General features: G+C 36.0%; 1 protein-coding gene across 1 annotated transcript in view; it reads left to right on the top strand.

Moving 5' to 3' along the window:
* Positions 1 to 3,283, top strand: part of LOC134744272 (1-phosphatidylinositol 4,5-bisphosphate phosphodiesterase classes I and II) — a 98,368-nt gene extending 95,085 nt beyond the window's left edge. Inside the window, exons 19-21 of the mRNA XM_063678025.1 lie at positions 223 to 360; positions 1,563 to 1,682; positions 1,934 to 3,283. Coding sequence (XP_063534095.1) covers positions 223 to 360; positions 1,563 to 1,682; positions 1,934 to 1,978 — 303 coding nt within the window. The 3' untranslated portion in view covers positions 1,979 to 3,283. The remainder of the gene's footprint in view (positions 1 to 222; positions 361 to 1,562; positions 1,683 to 1,933) is intronic.
* Positions 3,284 to 12,195: the final 8,912 nt, after the last annotated feature.

Below are 12,195 nucleotides of genomic sequence, written 5' to 3'. Positions count from 1 at the left end.
TATTAGAGTTGTTTTTAAGAAAACTGTTTTGCGGTCCTAATTTTTACAATTATCAAAAACTCGAAAATGGTCAAACGTAGCTATGGTTAATTTAGGTACATCAAATTATGTAAAAATATTTTTCATAATGTCAATATCCACGGAGGAAAATGGGGACTACGTTTGTATGGGGAAGCGGCCGTTCCCTTTCCTCTTAAATATGGTTTAATAACATTTTGATAGGATATGCTGGACACGGAAAAGAAGGAGGTCCTTAGCCGGCTCGCCAACGACCGCAACAAGGAAGTCAAGGCGCTCGCCAAGAAAACGAACCGGGACAAGGACGAGATCCTTCGGATAAAGCGAGAGATTCACTCGCAGGTATGTTATTTGTCATAATTATTCTTGTTATTACTCATAAGCTTGCAGGCTAGATGCACGAATCTTATTAAAACTACTATATCTACTGTGCTCTTAGCTTAATCAAAAACAGTTGATGCGACTGTTAGTACAGTCCGTTAACTCTCAGAATGACATTCGTTTTTCGGGTAAAATCGGACGTAATCGCGTAATAAAAAATGACAGCGTCTTACTGATTTAGTTGCAATCCAACACCCAAAGAGTGCAGTTGTCTTTTCATTTCAGCCTTAAACTTTATAGAGTAGTTAATACCACCATAACTAGTTGGTAAATATTTAATTTAATATTTTCGGCAATTAATTTAACGGGGACTCATCTCAAAAAGGGTATTTCTGTAAATAGTCAATCACGGGAAATAATTTTTGAATTTAAAAAGTTGTATAATTTTACCATATGAATTGAAATATGTGACTGGTATTAACAACTCTATATAATTTCCACCAGAAGTAGTAAATGACGGTGTGACGTTCTGTTTTCAAATTACCTCCGGACGAATTTCAAATTCTGATTCTATTTTATTTAGATAATGACAAAAAGGCAAATCGCAATATTAGTTTTACATTGAGACAATGGGTATCCTTAACTTTTTGCGGTAAGTAAAACTTTTTGTGAGTTAATAAGAAAGCAGAATAGCAGCCGCCGATACCTGATGTATGTTTCTAAAATCCGAAGGTCATTCTCAGAGTTAACGGACTGTATAGATCTCGTCATTTGGAGAGTCAGCAGAATCACGCAAGATGGTATAAAAAGTATGGAGATGGGAATTCTATTACGACATTGTTGTGTACGTGACTGCTGGGCACTTTCTAAATGGCGAGGCCTATACACTACCTAGCTTATTGTGGAAGATGTCCCCATAGTGTGTTAACTTTTAGTAACGAAAACGTAGTTTAGTAAGTAAATGTCCATGCCAAGTTCCGTGTAATTTAAGTCTGTCCTCTTAAAACGAGACCGTAATTTCGATTGTATGGAAGTGGCTTTTTGGCTGCGTGTTCGTGTGACTCTTAAACGTAAATAACGGCATCGCGTACGACGTCTGTAGGCCACCAGGCGACCGGGCGCTGACGCCGACGTCGACGTCAACTGAAGACCGTTGATGTACGAGTGCATTTGTATACTGGCATGAAAGGGAGACCGCAGCCTTATTATAATGTTTGTTGCAGTCGGTAGAGCGCGGCGTGGCGGAGTGCTCGCAGCTGGAGCAGGCGTACGCCACGCGCCGCGAGGCCTTGGCGCGCGCGCACGAGCGCCTGCGCCACGAGCTGCAACGCCATCGCGACCAGGTACCCCCCCCTCCCCCCTATTGGCTGTGTCGCCATCTCTAGTTCACTGATCAAGCTTAAACCATACGCAATGTAACGATGCGCCGTCATTCCATGTTGTAACCCGAGGGCATCGACGCCCGGCGCCAACGCCGACTGCCATATATATTTATTATTATTTAGCCAGTGTGTGGCGGTCGGCGTCAGCGAGCGTGCGTGTCGGTGGCGTCGGTCAGTGTTTGATATTGAACATGCTGGTTGTGGTGTGGCAGGAGCTGCTGGAGCTGGAGCGGCTGTGCGGGCCGCCGGAGGGCTAGAGGGCGGGGCGCGCTCCCGGCCCCTCGCTCCGCCCTAGCGGCCGCGCCGAACCCCAGGACGGCGTCTCCGCCCCCGAGGCTCTTTACTTTTGTTAGGAATCTGTGATATTATCGCCTAAGGAGAGGAACGTACGAGTGGATCGCGTTTCCGGTCGAGTCTCGGCGACGGCAATATTGTTTCGATTTCGTAATCTCGTAGTTTTATTGCGTACCGTTCTATCTCGGCTCGGCCGCCGCAGCCGCGGGCGCTCGCATGGCCGCGGCGCCCCGGTGTCGGCCCCGAATACTTACATCCCAGGTCGGTCGGCTAATCGAGTAACCGTTTAACTAATTTCGCTCCGTTTCGTGCTAAGAATATGCGAGTATGTCGTGATAGTGAGGTGTGTCTTCGTATCCGAAGTGTATCTAGTGAGGGGTGTCTGTTATGTTATTGCATTTATATGATAACGTAGTGTAGAGGTACGTTCGGCCGAGTGTCGCGACCGCGACGGTCGGCGGACTAGTGGCCCGGGTCCGGCGCCCCACCGTTCGACTAGGTCAGGTCCGACGCACGATTCCGTGCCAGGTGTTTGATAATATGCGTTCAAATGTAATATCTATACATATCGGAAGCACAACATACTTTGAAATATTTTCACTGTCGTTTTTGGTATAAGGTTTCTACGATGGTTTTTCCTTTGATTAGTAATTTGTAGAGTTGTTCCAAAAGTAATGTTAATTATGAAAATTATTCTTATGATGGTAATTCCAATGATTTCTGGTTAGTGATTGTGTTTAATGCGCTAAGTATATTTTTTTTATTGCAGATGCATTAAACAATTATACACTTTATTGAACGCCATTTTTGAAGTAATTAGATTAAAACAAAAAGATTACCTTCCGTATCCAGGTATTAAAACTGTAATAACTTAAGTATAATTATTATTTATTGTGTAATTGATTTACATGAAGTAATGCCGCGCATGTGCCGGTGTGGAGTGTTGCGCATGCGCACACATGAGCGTCCGAGCGTGCGAGCTGTAGTGGTCGGCTCGAACGACATATTATAATATAATGGCTTGGAAACTGTAGTCCTACTAACCGCTCAGTCAGTAATGTAGGTTGTAGATTAACATTCCATTATACTTAGAAATTAATATGATAGCCGATACTTATATTTTACGACTACCGTTCGACTTTAATATAAAACTATAGTACTGCTTCCACTGATATTATTTGAAATTCATGTACAAAATATTTTTCCCCATCGTAAGGAACTATTTTTAATATAGCTCTCTTAATCAATCTACATAATTATTTACAGTTTTTTTTGTGTAATTAAGACCCCAAGTTTTCTTCCCAACATCGTAACTTGAAAGATAATGTTCGGCTAGCCATAATATTAACTATTTTAAGTAACAGTCATTAATTGTTAAGATCGTAGTGGCCTTGTCCTGGGCGGATTTAAAGGTATTCGTTAATATGAAAAAGCCCCAATAATGTCAGTCATGAGTCCTACTGGAGTAGGTTTGGATTAAGCAGCTATAGCCAATGATTTGCTAACTAGAACAACTTTCGGCCCTCTACAAATCTTGAGCACCGCTTGAGGTGCACAATTCTATCGCTTAGAGATTTAGTTTACTCCCCTTCAATATTGGTATCCAATGTTTCCAGTGAAGTTCAAAAACTTAAATCGAGAAGCAAGACTTTTAAACACAGACACTGAGGATTTCGTAAAAGATAACTTTTAATTGGCTGAAATTGAGCCAATTAAAAGTAATCTTTTACGAAATCCTCAGTGTCTTCTGTCTTGTGTCATTCAACGTAAATGTCATGGATTACCTAAGCCTTTTGTTCTGTAGTCTTTCCAGCTTTGTCTGGATTGTTTTAACGTGAATTTCGCGTATTCGTTACGTTTAACTTCTATGGTGCTTTTACTAAATTTAGTCGTGATGTACTTAAATCAAGTTATTACATAGTCACTCTATATTATTGCAATGTTCGGAAGTAGTCTTTGTCACAAAGTAAAAATAGATTTATCCGCCGTACGGCGATTATGGAATACAAAATTACGGAACCGCTGACTTGTCAAATATCTCAATGACCTTGCAGTGAATTATATTTGAATCAGAAAATAACTCTAGTACTTGTTTTAAGCGTCATTGACGCAATAGTTATACATATATGTATAACAATAGGTATATGTCGAGTTTCAGACGTAATTTTGTTACAAACGCATTGTCGGTTATTTATTGCATTTGGTGTATAGGTATTTTTCTATTTTAGTCATTTTGCGTTTTGTTCGACTAAACGTCTTATTAGGCCACATTATATCCATTTAGAGCCATGGAATTTAGTCACTTTTGACAGCTCACAGGGAAATGATTAGGATTTAGATAGACGTAGAAGAAGCCTTTTCGCGGTGAAATCTCGTAACGAATACCTCCATTTCGTTACCCGTGTTTCAGCAATAAAATATTTATAATAATAAAAAAATACAAATGTATCCGTCTGTACTACTTATCTTAAACGAATTGCAATAATGTTCACGTTTGATAGATGTTAAGGTGCGGTGCGTTCATATTGTCCAACTGTAATACGTTATTATAAAGGATTATTTGAAGAAATTGATAGCTGTTCTGTACCTTTTGAAGTGCCTATTAGTTAATTATTTTTGGCTTTTACAGCGATTCGATACAATATGGACTCACCGACTAACAAATTAACAATCAAGTGCAATATTAAAATTAAGACTCGATAATCGTCTTCGACTTATGCGTTTTCCGTTCTGTGCATCTAGAGTATCGTAATAGCTGCCAAATATACACGGATATTATAGAAGTAACGGATGTTAAAAGACCTGCTCATATTACATACATATTCTTGTTTTACTTTACACTTGATATATTTTTAGATACAATGAAATTTACACCGTTTCGTAGTTTTATCCTATAATGAGATTTCGTTAATCACTTTCGATACACAGCTTATAAATAGGGTGGTGGTAACTAACGCCCTTGGTGTTTCGATTTGGTAGGATAGGTACGTGGAAGACAATTGAAACGAGTTATTTAATATTAAATTATAGTCGAGTGAATATAATACAAACCACACCAGTGTGTACAAGATATAATTACACATTTTTGTTGTGTCTACCACTAAATACCACTTCTTGCAAACTGATTGCTGAGTTTAATTTAACAATCCTTTTTCCAATACGCAGTCTAAGCAATCGTGACTTCACAATAGTGATGACGAGAGCAGATGTTCCGTACTAATGTTTTGGTAATCTTATTAAATTGTTACATTTGTAACACTAAACTAATAGCCATAACGAAAATGTTGGACTAGTTTAAAAATATAACAGATCTAATTTTAAAAATTCTACTTTATGAAACCAGTCAATAATGTATTTCTTGTAGCATCTTTATTTCTTACAAATAAGGGACAGTATTTTACGTAAGCAGAAATAGAAAGGAAACAGGGAACCTTTTACTTGATCGCCTTCGTGTGCTATATATTTGAAATTGTCATAATGATAGGTAGTTGTATGTATTTGTGTGCAATTTTATCACTGTTAGGTAAATACTAACTATGGTCAGTTTATGTGGAAACCCTGCATATTATACACGGTGCCAGTAGCATACGTTCGACAAAGATCGAAAATGAAACACTTGCCTTTGAAGTTTAAAATTAGTTATTGCGTTTAATTCGGGTATTTTATAGGGTATTTGACTGTATTTAAAATAAATATTTTACACCATGCATGAAATAAAGCACCAGAAGATTAATAGAGAAACGTAGACTGCAGTCATTTTTTTGGAAACAATTTCTATTTTAAAACCCGTATAAAACTATAAAGAGTAGGTATAAATAATCTAATATGTTTGAGTCTCACCGGAGTTTTATAGTTAAGAGTAGGTGATTTGATTGTGACGTCACATGCTGTTTGTAGAATGTTCAATATAAATTCGATAGTAGAAAAATCGTTTTGACAGTTCGAAAAAAGAAACTGATTTCACTGAGGTCTGTTTTTTTATTCTGTAGACTGAAATGACGTTTCATGTGTAAGACATGACATTTCATAGTACCACATGAAATGTCATTTTAGTCTACGGATTAAAAAAAAAACAGAATAGTCAAATACCCTATTGATCATGTATATAGTGTAGATAGTTACAAAAATACCGTGTTACACCCATCTAGAAGAGCAGGCCAATTAGTATCTTTCGTGATTTACATTTTTATTGAATATGGTAACCTATGGTATGGTGGTTTTTACTTTTTATGGTATCTTTTAGAATGTATAAAAACTTGAGAAAATAAAACGTTAGGTCACGTTTGTTATTTGTGATCGTCGCACTAAAGAATGCGATGTGGTCGAGCTTTTGAATAATGAAAGAGAGAAGAAGGCTCAGCCACTATCAATTTCGTAACTGCGAAATCTGAATTCTTCGAGTTAACGTGTTTGTTGAATTCGTCACGTAACGAATATGTTTCAGGAGTCGTAGTATCAATAGTCTTGATTTCTATAAGAGTTTTAGGTCCCAAGAACGTCGGAACTCGCTCAGCATTTGAGCTGTGTCCATTTCTTGACTGAAACTGCACATAGTAGAACTTTTTAATGTATGAGGTTTATTATTTGGTTATTTAATCTTTATTTCACAAAAGAAAACACAATCGTACAAAAGGCGGATTTAATGCTATCTCCACCAATCAGTAAGTAGTATTTAAGCACATTCGTATTTTTTTATTTACACTGTGGTCTCGCTCGGTCCCACGATTGCATTATCTAGAGTTCATAAGATATGTAGTTAATGTAACTGGTGTAATTTTGCCAACTAGATAATAAGAATTAGCTTGTTGTAAACATTCCGACTGCAGCTTCGACCAGACACGATAGAAGACGTGGAGGATTCCAACTTGTGGAACGATAGATTACATTATAACGTATAAATATGTACCTATGTGGTTTAGCGTTTTAGCGATCGTAATATTAGCTTCTACTTGTGTTATGTTTCTGTACAAAATGTCAGGTACGAATTGATATTTATGCCTATTCTATGTCCATCGCTGACGAATTTACAGACTTGAAATAAAACCTCATTAATAAACCAGGGGGCCTAGCCAATATGACCATAAAATTGATTTCGGAGAACGAAATGAAACACTAATATAAACGTAAATAATGTATGGAAATGATAGTGTTTCGTTTCGTTTTTTGCAACGATCGTCATCTTGGTTAGGCACCCAGATCGGTAAAAACGCAAAGGCTTCGTGACCTGTCTTTTGTATAGCATCATCTCCTTTATAACTGAATTCCTACTTCTAGAAGGGTTATTCCCACTAGTTACCACCGAGTTGTTACCACTGGTAAAAGGTGTTTTTTTTTCCAGTAGTTACCACCAAAATTTTGTTAGAGTTCAATACTGATAAAAACAGTAGGTATAGTATAAATATAGAGTGCTTTAATAAATAATTATAAGTCGATTAGTGTTTCAGTAAACTGTCTTAAAAGTGATCAATAATATTAAAACAGTTTAACCGGTACAAGTGCAAAAACTAAAATATATATAAGGATATATTTAATCTTCCATGTAGATTATTTTTCAAGTGAATTTATTAGGTAATTAAACAGTATTTTTAGTATTTTTGATCATTTTTAAAACAGTTTACTGAAATGAAACACTAATCAACTTATAATAATTTATTTAAGCAAAATTTATTAAAAACAATTGGCTGTGTCATAGATTTTGGCTGGTCTGATGTTGATATTTGTATGGGAGAGTAAATTTTATTTTCGCGATTTTGGTATTGGTTCCATAACAAAAGTTGTTGATTATAGTTGCTTCATATTCACGCCGTAAATTATTGCAGGTGACTATAAAAAACATCATGTATTTATACTGATTTTATTAGTATTGAACTCAACAAAATTTTGATGGTAACTACTGGAAAAAGATGGAAAAAAAAAGGTTGTAAAGTCTGTTTACGGACGATAATTTTGCGTGACAACGTCATAAGAAAATATATATTTTGTCACGTTACCATGGAAATCTGTCCACAACGTGACACTTTTTCGTGCATGCTACCGGTGTTTATCGATTTATAAGACGTTATCACGTCAAAAATTCCCAGTAGTTTTCGCTGGTAACAACTTGGTGATAACTAGTGGGAATAACCCTTCTACAACGGTATCGTCTGACTGACTTACACTCATTGTAAATGTATACGTATACCTTATATGTACAAGTATTGTTATTTTTTATACTATTAATAATACTATTACTGGGTACGTTGAGATGTTATATTTTTAAAATGTTCTTTACATGCCATTTACCGTTACTGTTCACTCTTTCGAGTCTTCCTGCTTTATACGCTTGTTACTCCAATATTTGCTTTACAATTATGAAATATAATATATACTAATCCAAGCACGTTAACCATTCTAAATGTTTGGCCATTTTGCTGTTTATTTATATACCTATGCATATTTTATAAGCGGCTACACTTCTGTTCTAATGTATTGTGTATTGGATCATTCTTCTGAGATTTTTTGTATAACTTCCATTAATTAAATGTAATTTATTGCTCGCCCTAGAACATTTATGCCGTTATATAATAGTAAAATATTACTAGGAACTAAGAACTCTTACTCCGCTGGTTGTATTATTTAAATAGCATGTCTACCTATATCATATGCGCAGCTATATAGATTTATAAATTCATCCCAGGTGCATTTGTTTTATTGAAAGTCTATTAAAATAACATAGCTAAGCGGGGTGATGAAGTGATCGGCACATTTCTTATGATCTATAACATTAGGCGTCGAGAGCGACGGGTTGTGAATAGTGCGAGTACGAGTAGATTTAATTCGGAGCTGCAGTGGGGTGCCGTAGGGCTGTAGTCGACTCCCATCCCGTGCGAGCCGTCTGGGGACATGCAACCACATACACATTAGTCATATACATACAGTGTGGGCGTATCAATCGCTGCCGTCCCTTTTACTGATATTGAGGAAAGGAAAGGCTAGCGTTACTTCTGGTTAGAACAGAAGACTTGTGTACTGATATTTAGTCAGTATAGAGTTGCTATCAGTTGTCATCATTCTCATGTTTTAAATAGTTAATTGAATTGATGTTTTAGTTAATTAAATTGGGATTACATTACTATCAAACATGATTCAAGAAATTGATTATACTACTTGTCTATGTCAAAGTACCTCAGTGTTCTTTGGAAAAATCAGCGTTATCAACCTATTGACGTCTAGCCAAAGAGTATAATAATATATGTATAGTAAGTCTAGCTACGTCAATAGGTTGACAACGCTTATTTATTTGCTCTTCAAAAAATAATAGATCATGTAGTTTGGCGTCGCAACTTGACGTTGAAATGTTCGAATTTTAAAATCTTTTGATGTATTCCTGTACGTTTTTCATATCATCATATTTATTCTTTCGATATTTTGCCAATTCGAAAGTTTAGGTATCTTAGTATAAAGGGAATGACTGAAATATGTTTGTTACTCAAAGCTATTATATGTTTGGATTAAATTGCGTTGTCTGTATTGAAGAAATCAAATCATGTCATGGTTTTCATTCAGAAATGTGTATATCTATGCAATGTTGTTACTATTTTGTTGAATATTATTTTTAAGTCGCACTTATTGAATCTAAGCAAAGATCTGTTATCTAGAATTCGTATAATTGATATTGTGCCAGCCGGATTTTTTTATTTGCCTTCGTTATTAATATTATTTATTATGCATTATAAACCATATGTTATTATCACTGAGAGAGTGAGAGTTGGATTCGTTTGTTACCTTTATTTCATAGTTTGTTTTGCATAGATACTTCCTTTGTTAAGGCTGGGAATTTAAAGAATTGGTAAAATTGTCTGGTTTAAATACTTAGTGGTCTGAAACATACAAAAGCAAGAGATGTCGAGGCGAAGGTGCTTTCCGATGGATCTCTTTTAATTAAAATTGAACCTATTTGATATTTTTAATATGAAAAAAAAAAAACAGCTAGTAATTTCTATAGGCGCAGATATTTTTTCCAGCGAACACTAATAAAATATTAAGTACCCATAGCGAACACTAATAACATATTGAACAATGTTGGAATTGCAAGCTTATGTCACAAAGATTAGGGCTCATTATTGTTTGTCAGAAAAAGTATCGTGCTCTTAAACATAATTGCATTACTTTAAATATTTTCATGACAAAAAAGAAGACCATGTAGTGTCCAATTTCAAATATGTCGAAAAATAAGTTCAAATACAAATAGCCTGTGTTTGCATTTTGTACCGACGATGTTCAAACGAGTAGGTACTTATTTATGGAGGTATTAATCTTGTTGAAATGTATTAGATTATTTTAAACCGGGTCACTCACGTATTATTAAGTCGAATAGCTCGACATGTTTCGGTCCAATTTACGAGGACCGTCTTCACGGAGACACGACACGTCTTCACTGGTCGAGGGCGCGGCGTGTACTGCGGGCCAAAGCCCGACTCGCCCGGCCGCTCACGACAGACGAAGACGTGTCGTGTCTCCGTGAAGACGGTCCTCTTAAATTGGACCGAAACATGTCGAGCTATTCGACTTAATAATACGTGAGTGACCCGGTTTAAAATAATCTAATATGTTTGAGTCTCACGGGAGTTTTATAGTTAAAATTGTTGAAATGTGTAGTTCTGGGCGGCTTACACTCTCTAAATAGTTCTAGTCATGTTTAATTCCTCCGTGTTGTAATCGATACATAACAAGTATGCCTGTTTATGGGTAGACAATATAATATTAATCAATATGAATGTTAAACAAATATATATAGGTAAAACTTATATCTATTAAATTTGATGTCTGTTCTATCTGTCGTGGTTTTATTTAAATCTGCCTTCTTGATTTTCCTTGTTCCCTGATATCTGATTGAGCATGTAGATTAGGTACATCACGATACAAGTGCGATATATTTATCCTATTGGAATAACCTATTCGCACATGTATCGTACGTTTTACAGTACATATGGCCTTTAAAATTTTCGACATAGTTACGTAACGTGCTAATTATCGCACTAGTGCGGTAAAGTAGCACCATATGTACTGTAAAGCTATTTTTCATATATTTGTATCTATTATAACATTTACAGTACATATGGTGCTACTTTATCGCACTAGTGCGATAATGAGCACAATACGTAATGTACTATTATATTATAACACGTGCCCTGTAAAGCATGGTAAAGCCTAAGGCCTCATGCTCACGAGCGCTTTTTCAACGCGCGTTAAAAAAGCGTTTGAATGACACAAATGGAAACATGTGTATTCATTCACATGATGGCGGTTGCGCTTTTTATCAAGCGTTGTTGGATTTTCAGCTTTAACCCTTAAATGCATGATTTAAGGGTTAACACAAAATACTAAATTTAATGAAATTTAAATATAACTAAATATATTAATATTTGTAATATATTAATGCTTTGTATACATTTGGCAACAATATGCATTTAAGGGTTAAGCCTTGGTCTTTAAATCGAATTTAGCGTGCGGGCAGATTCAAGCGCTTTTTTAACGCGCGTTGAAAAAGCGCTCGTTTTTAGGGTCACTAACAAGATTATATTTGGCCTTGAGATTGTGTCGCTATTAGCTCCGTGCACGACAGTTACGCCATTAATAGTAGAACCAGGGACTGTCTCATTTCAAACATAGAGATAATCATACTGTCTGTCCTACGGCGTAAGACTTATGCTAGTTTTAGCACCCAAACGAAAGGGATGAGTATAGATCTTTTTGTTTCTTATTTACTGTCATTTTTGGTTTGCAATATGTTCAAATTCAGGGGAATATGTCAAATAATGATAAAAGTATACAAATATTTTGTAAGTTTTTCCGATATTTAAATACAGTGAAACCTGGATAAGTGAAACCTCAGGGGACCGGCAAGTTTGTGTCAATTAACCAGGTTTCCCATTTAAGCAGGTATCGTGAGTATTATATTCTTTGGAGAGATGTTTTTAACCCTTAAATGCATGATTTTTTGTATAACTTTTTAATAAATTGAAATAGATGTGTCATGCTGTATAAAAGTAATAAATGTGATTTTGGATAGCTGCATATTGAGCCACGGACCATCAAATATACGATGCATATATACATCATTATGCATTTAAGGGTTAAATGTCAGTGTCTAAGTGACATAATCAACCAATGAACAAACAGCTTTTCATATACTTAACCA

This window comes from Cydia strobilella, chromosome 1 (genome assembly GCF_947568885.1).
Source record: "Cydia strobilella chromosome 1, ilCydStro3.1, whole genome shotgun sequence".
NCBI lineage: Eukaryota > Metazoa > Arthropoda > Insecta > Lepidoptera > Tortricidae > Cydia > Cydia strobilella.
This window is presented reverse-complemented; position numbering and strand designations above follow the sequence as displayed.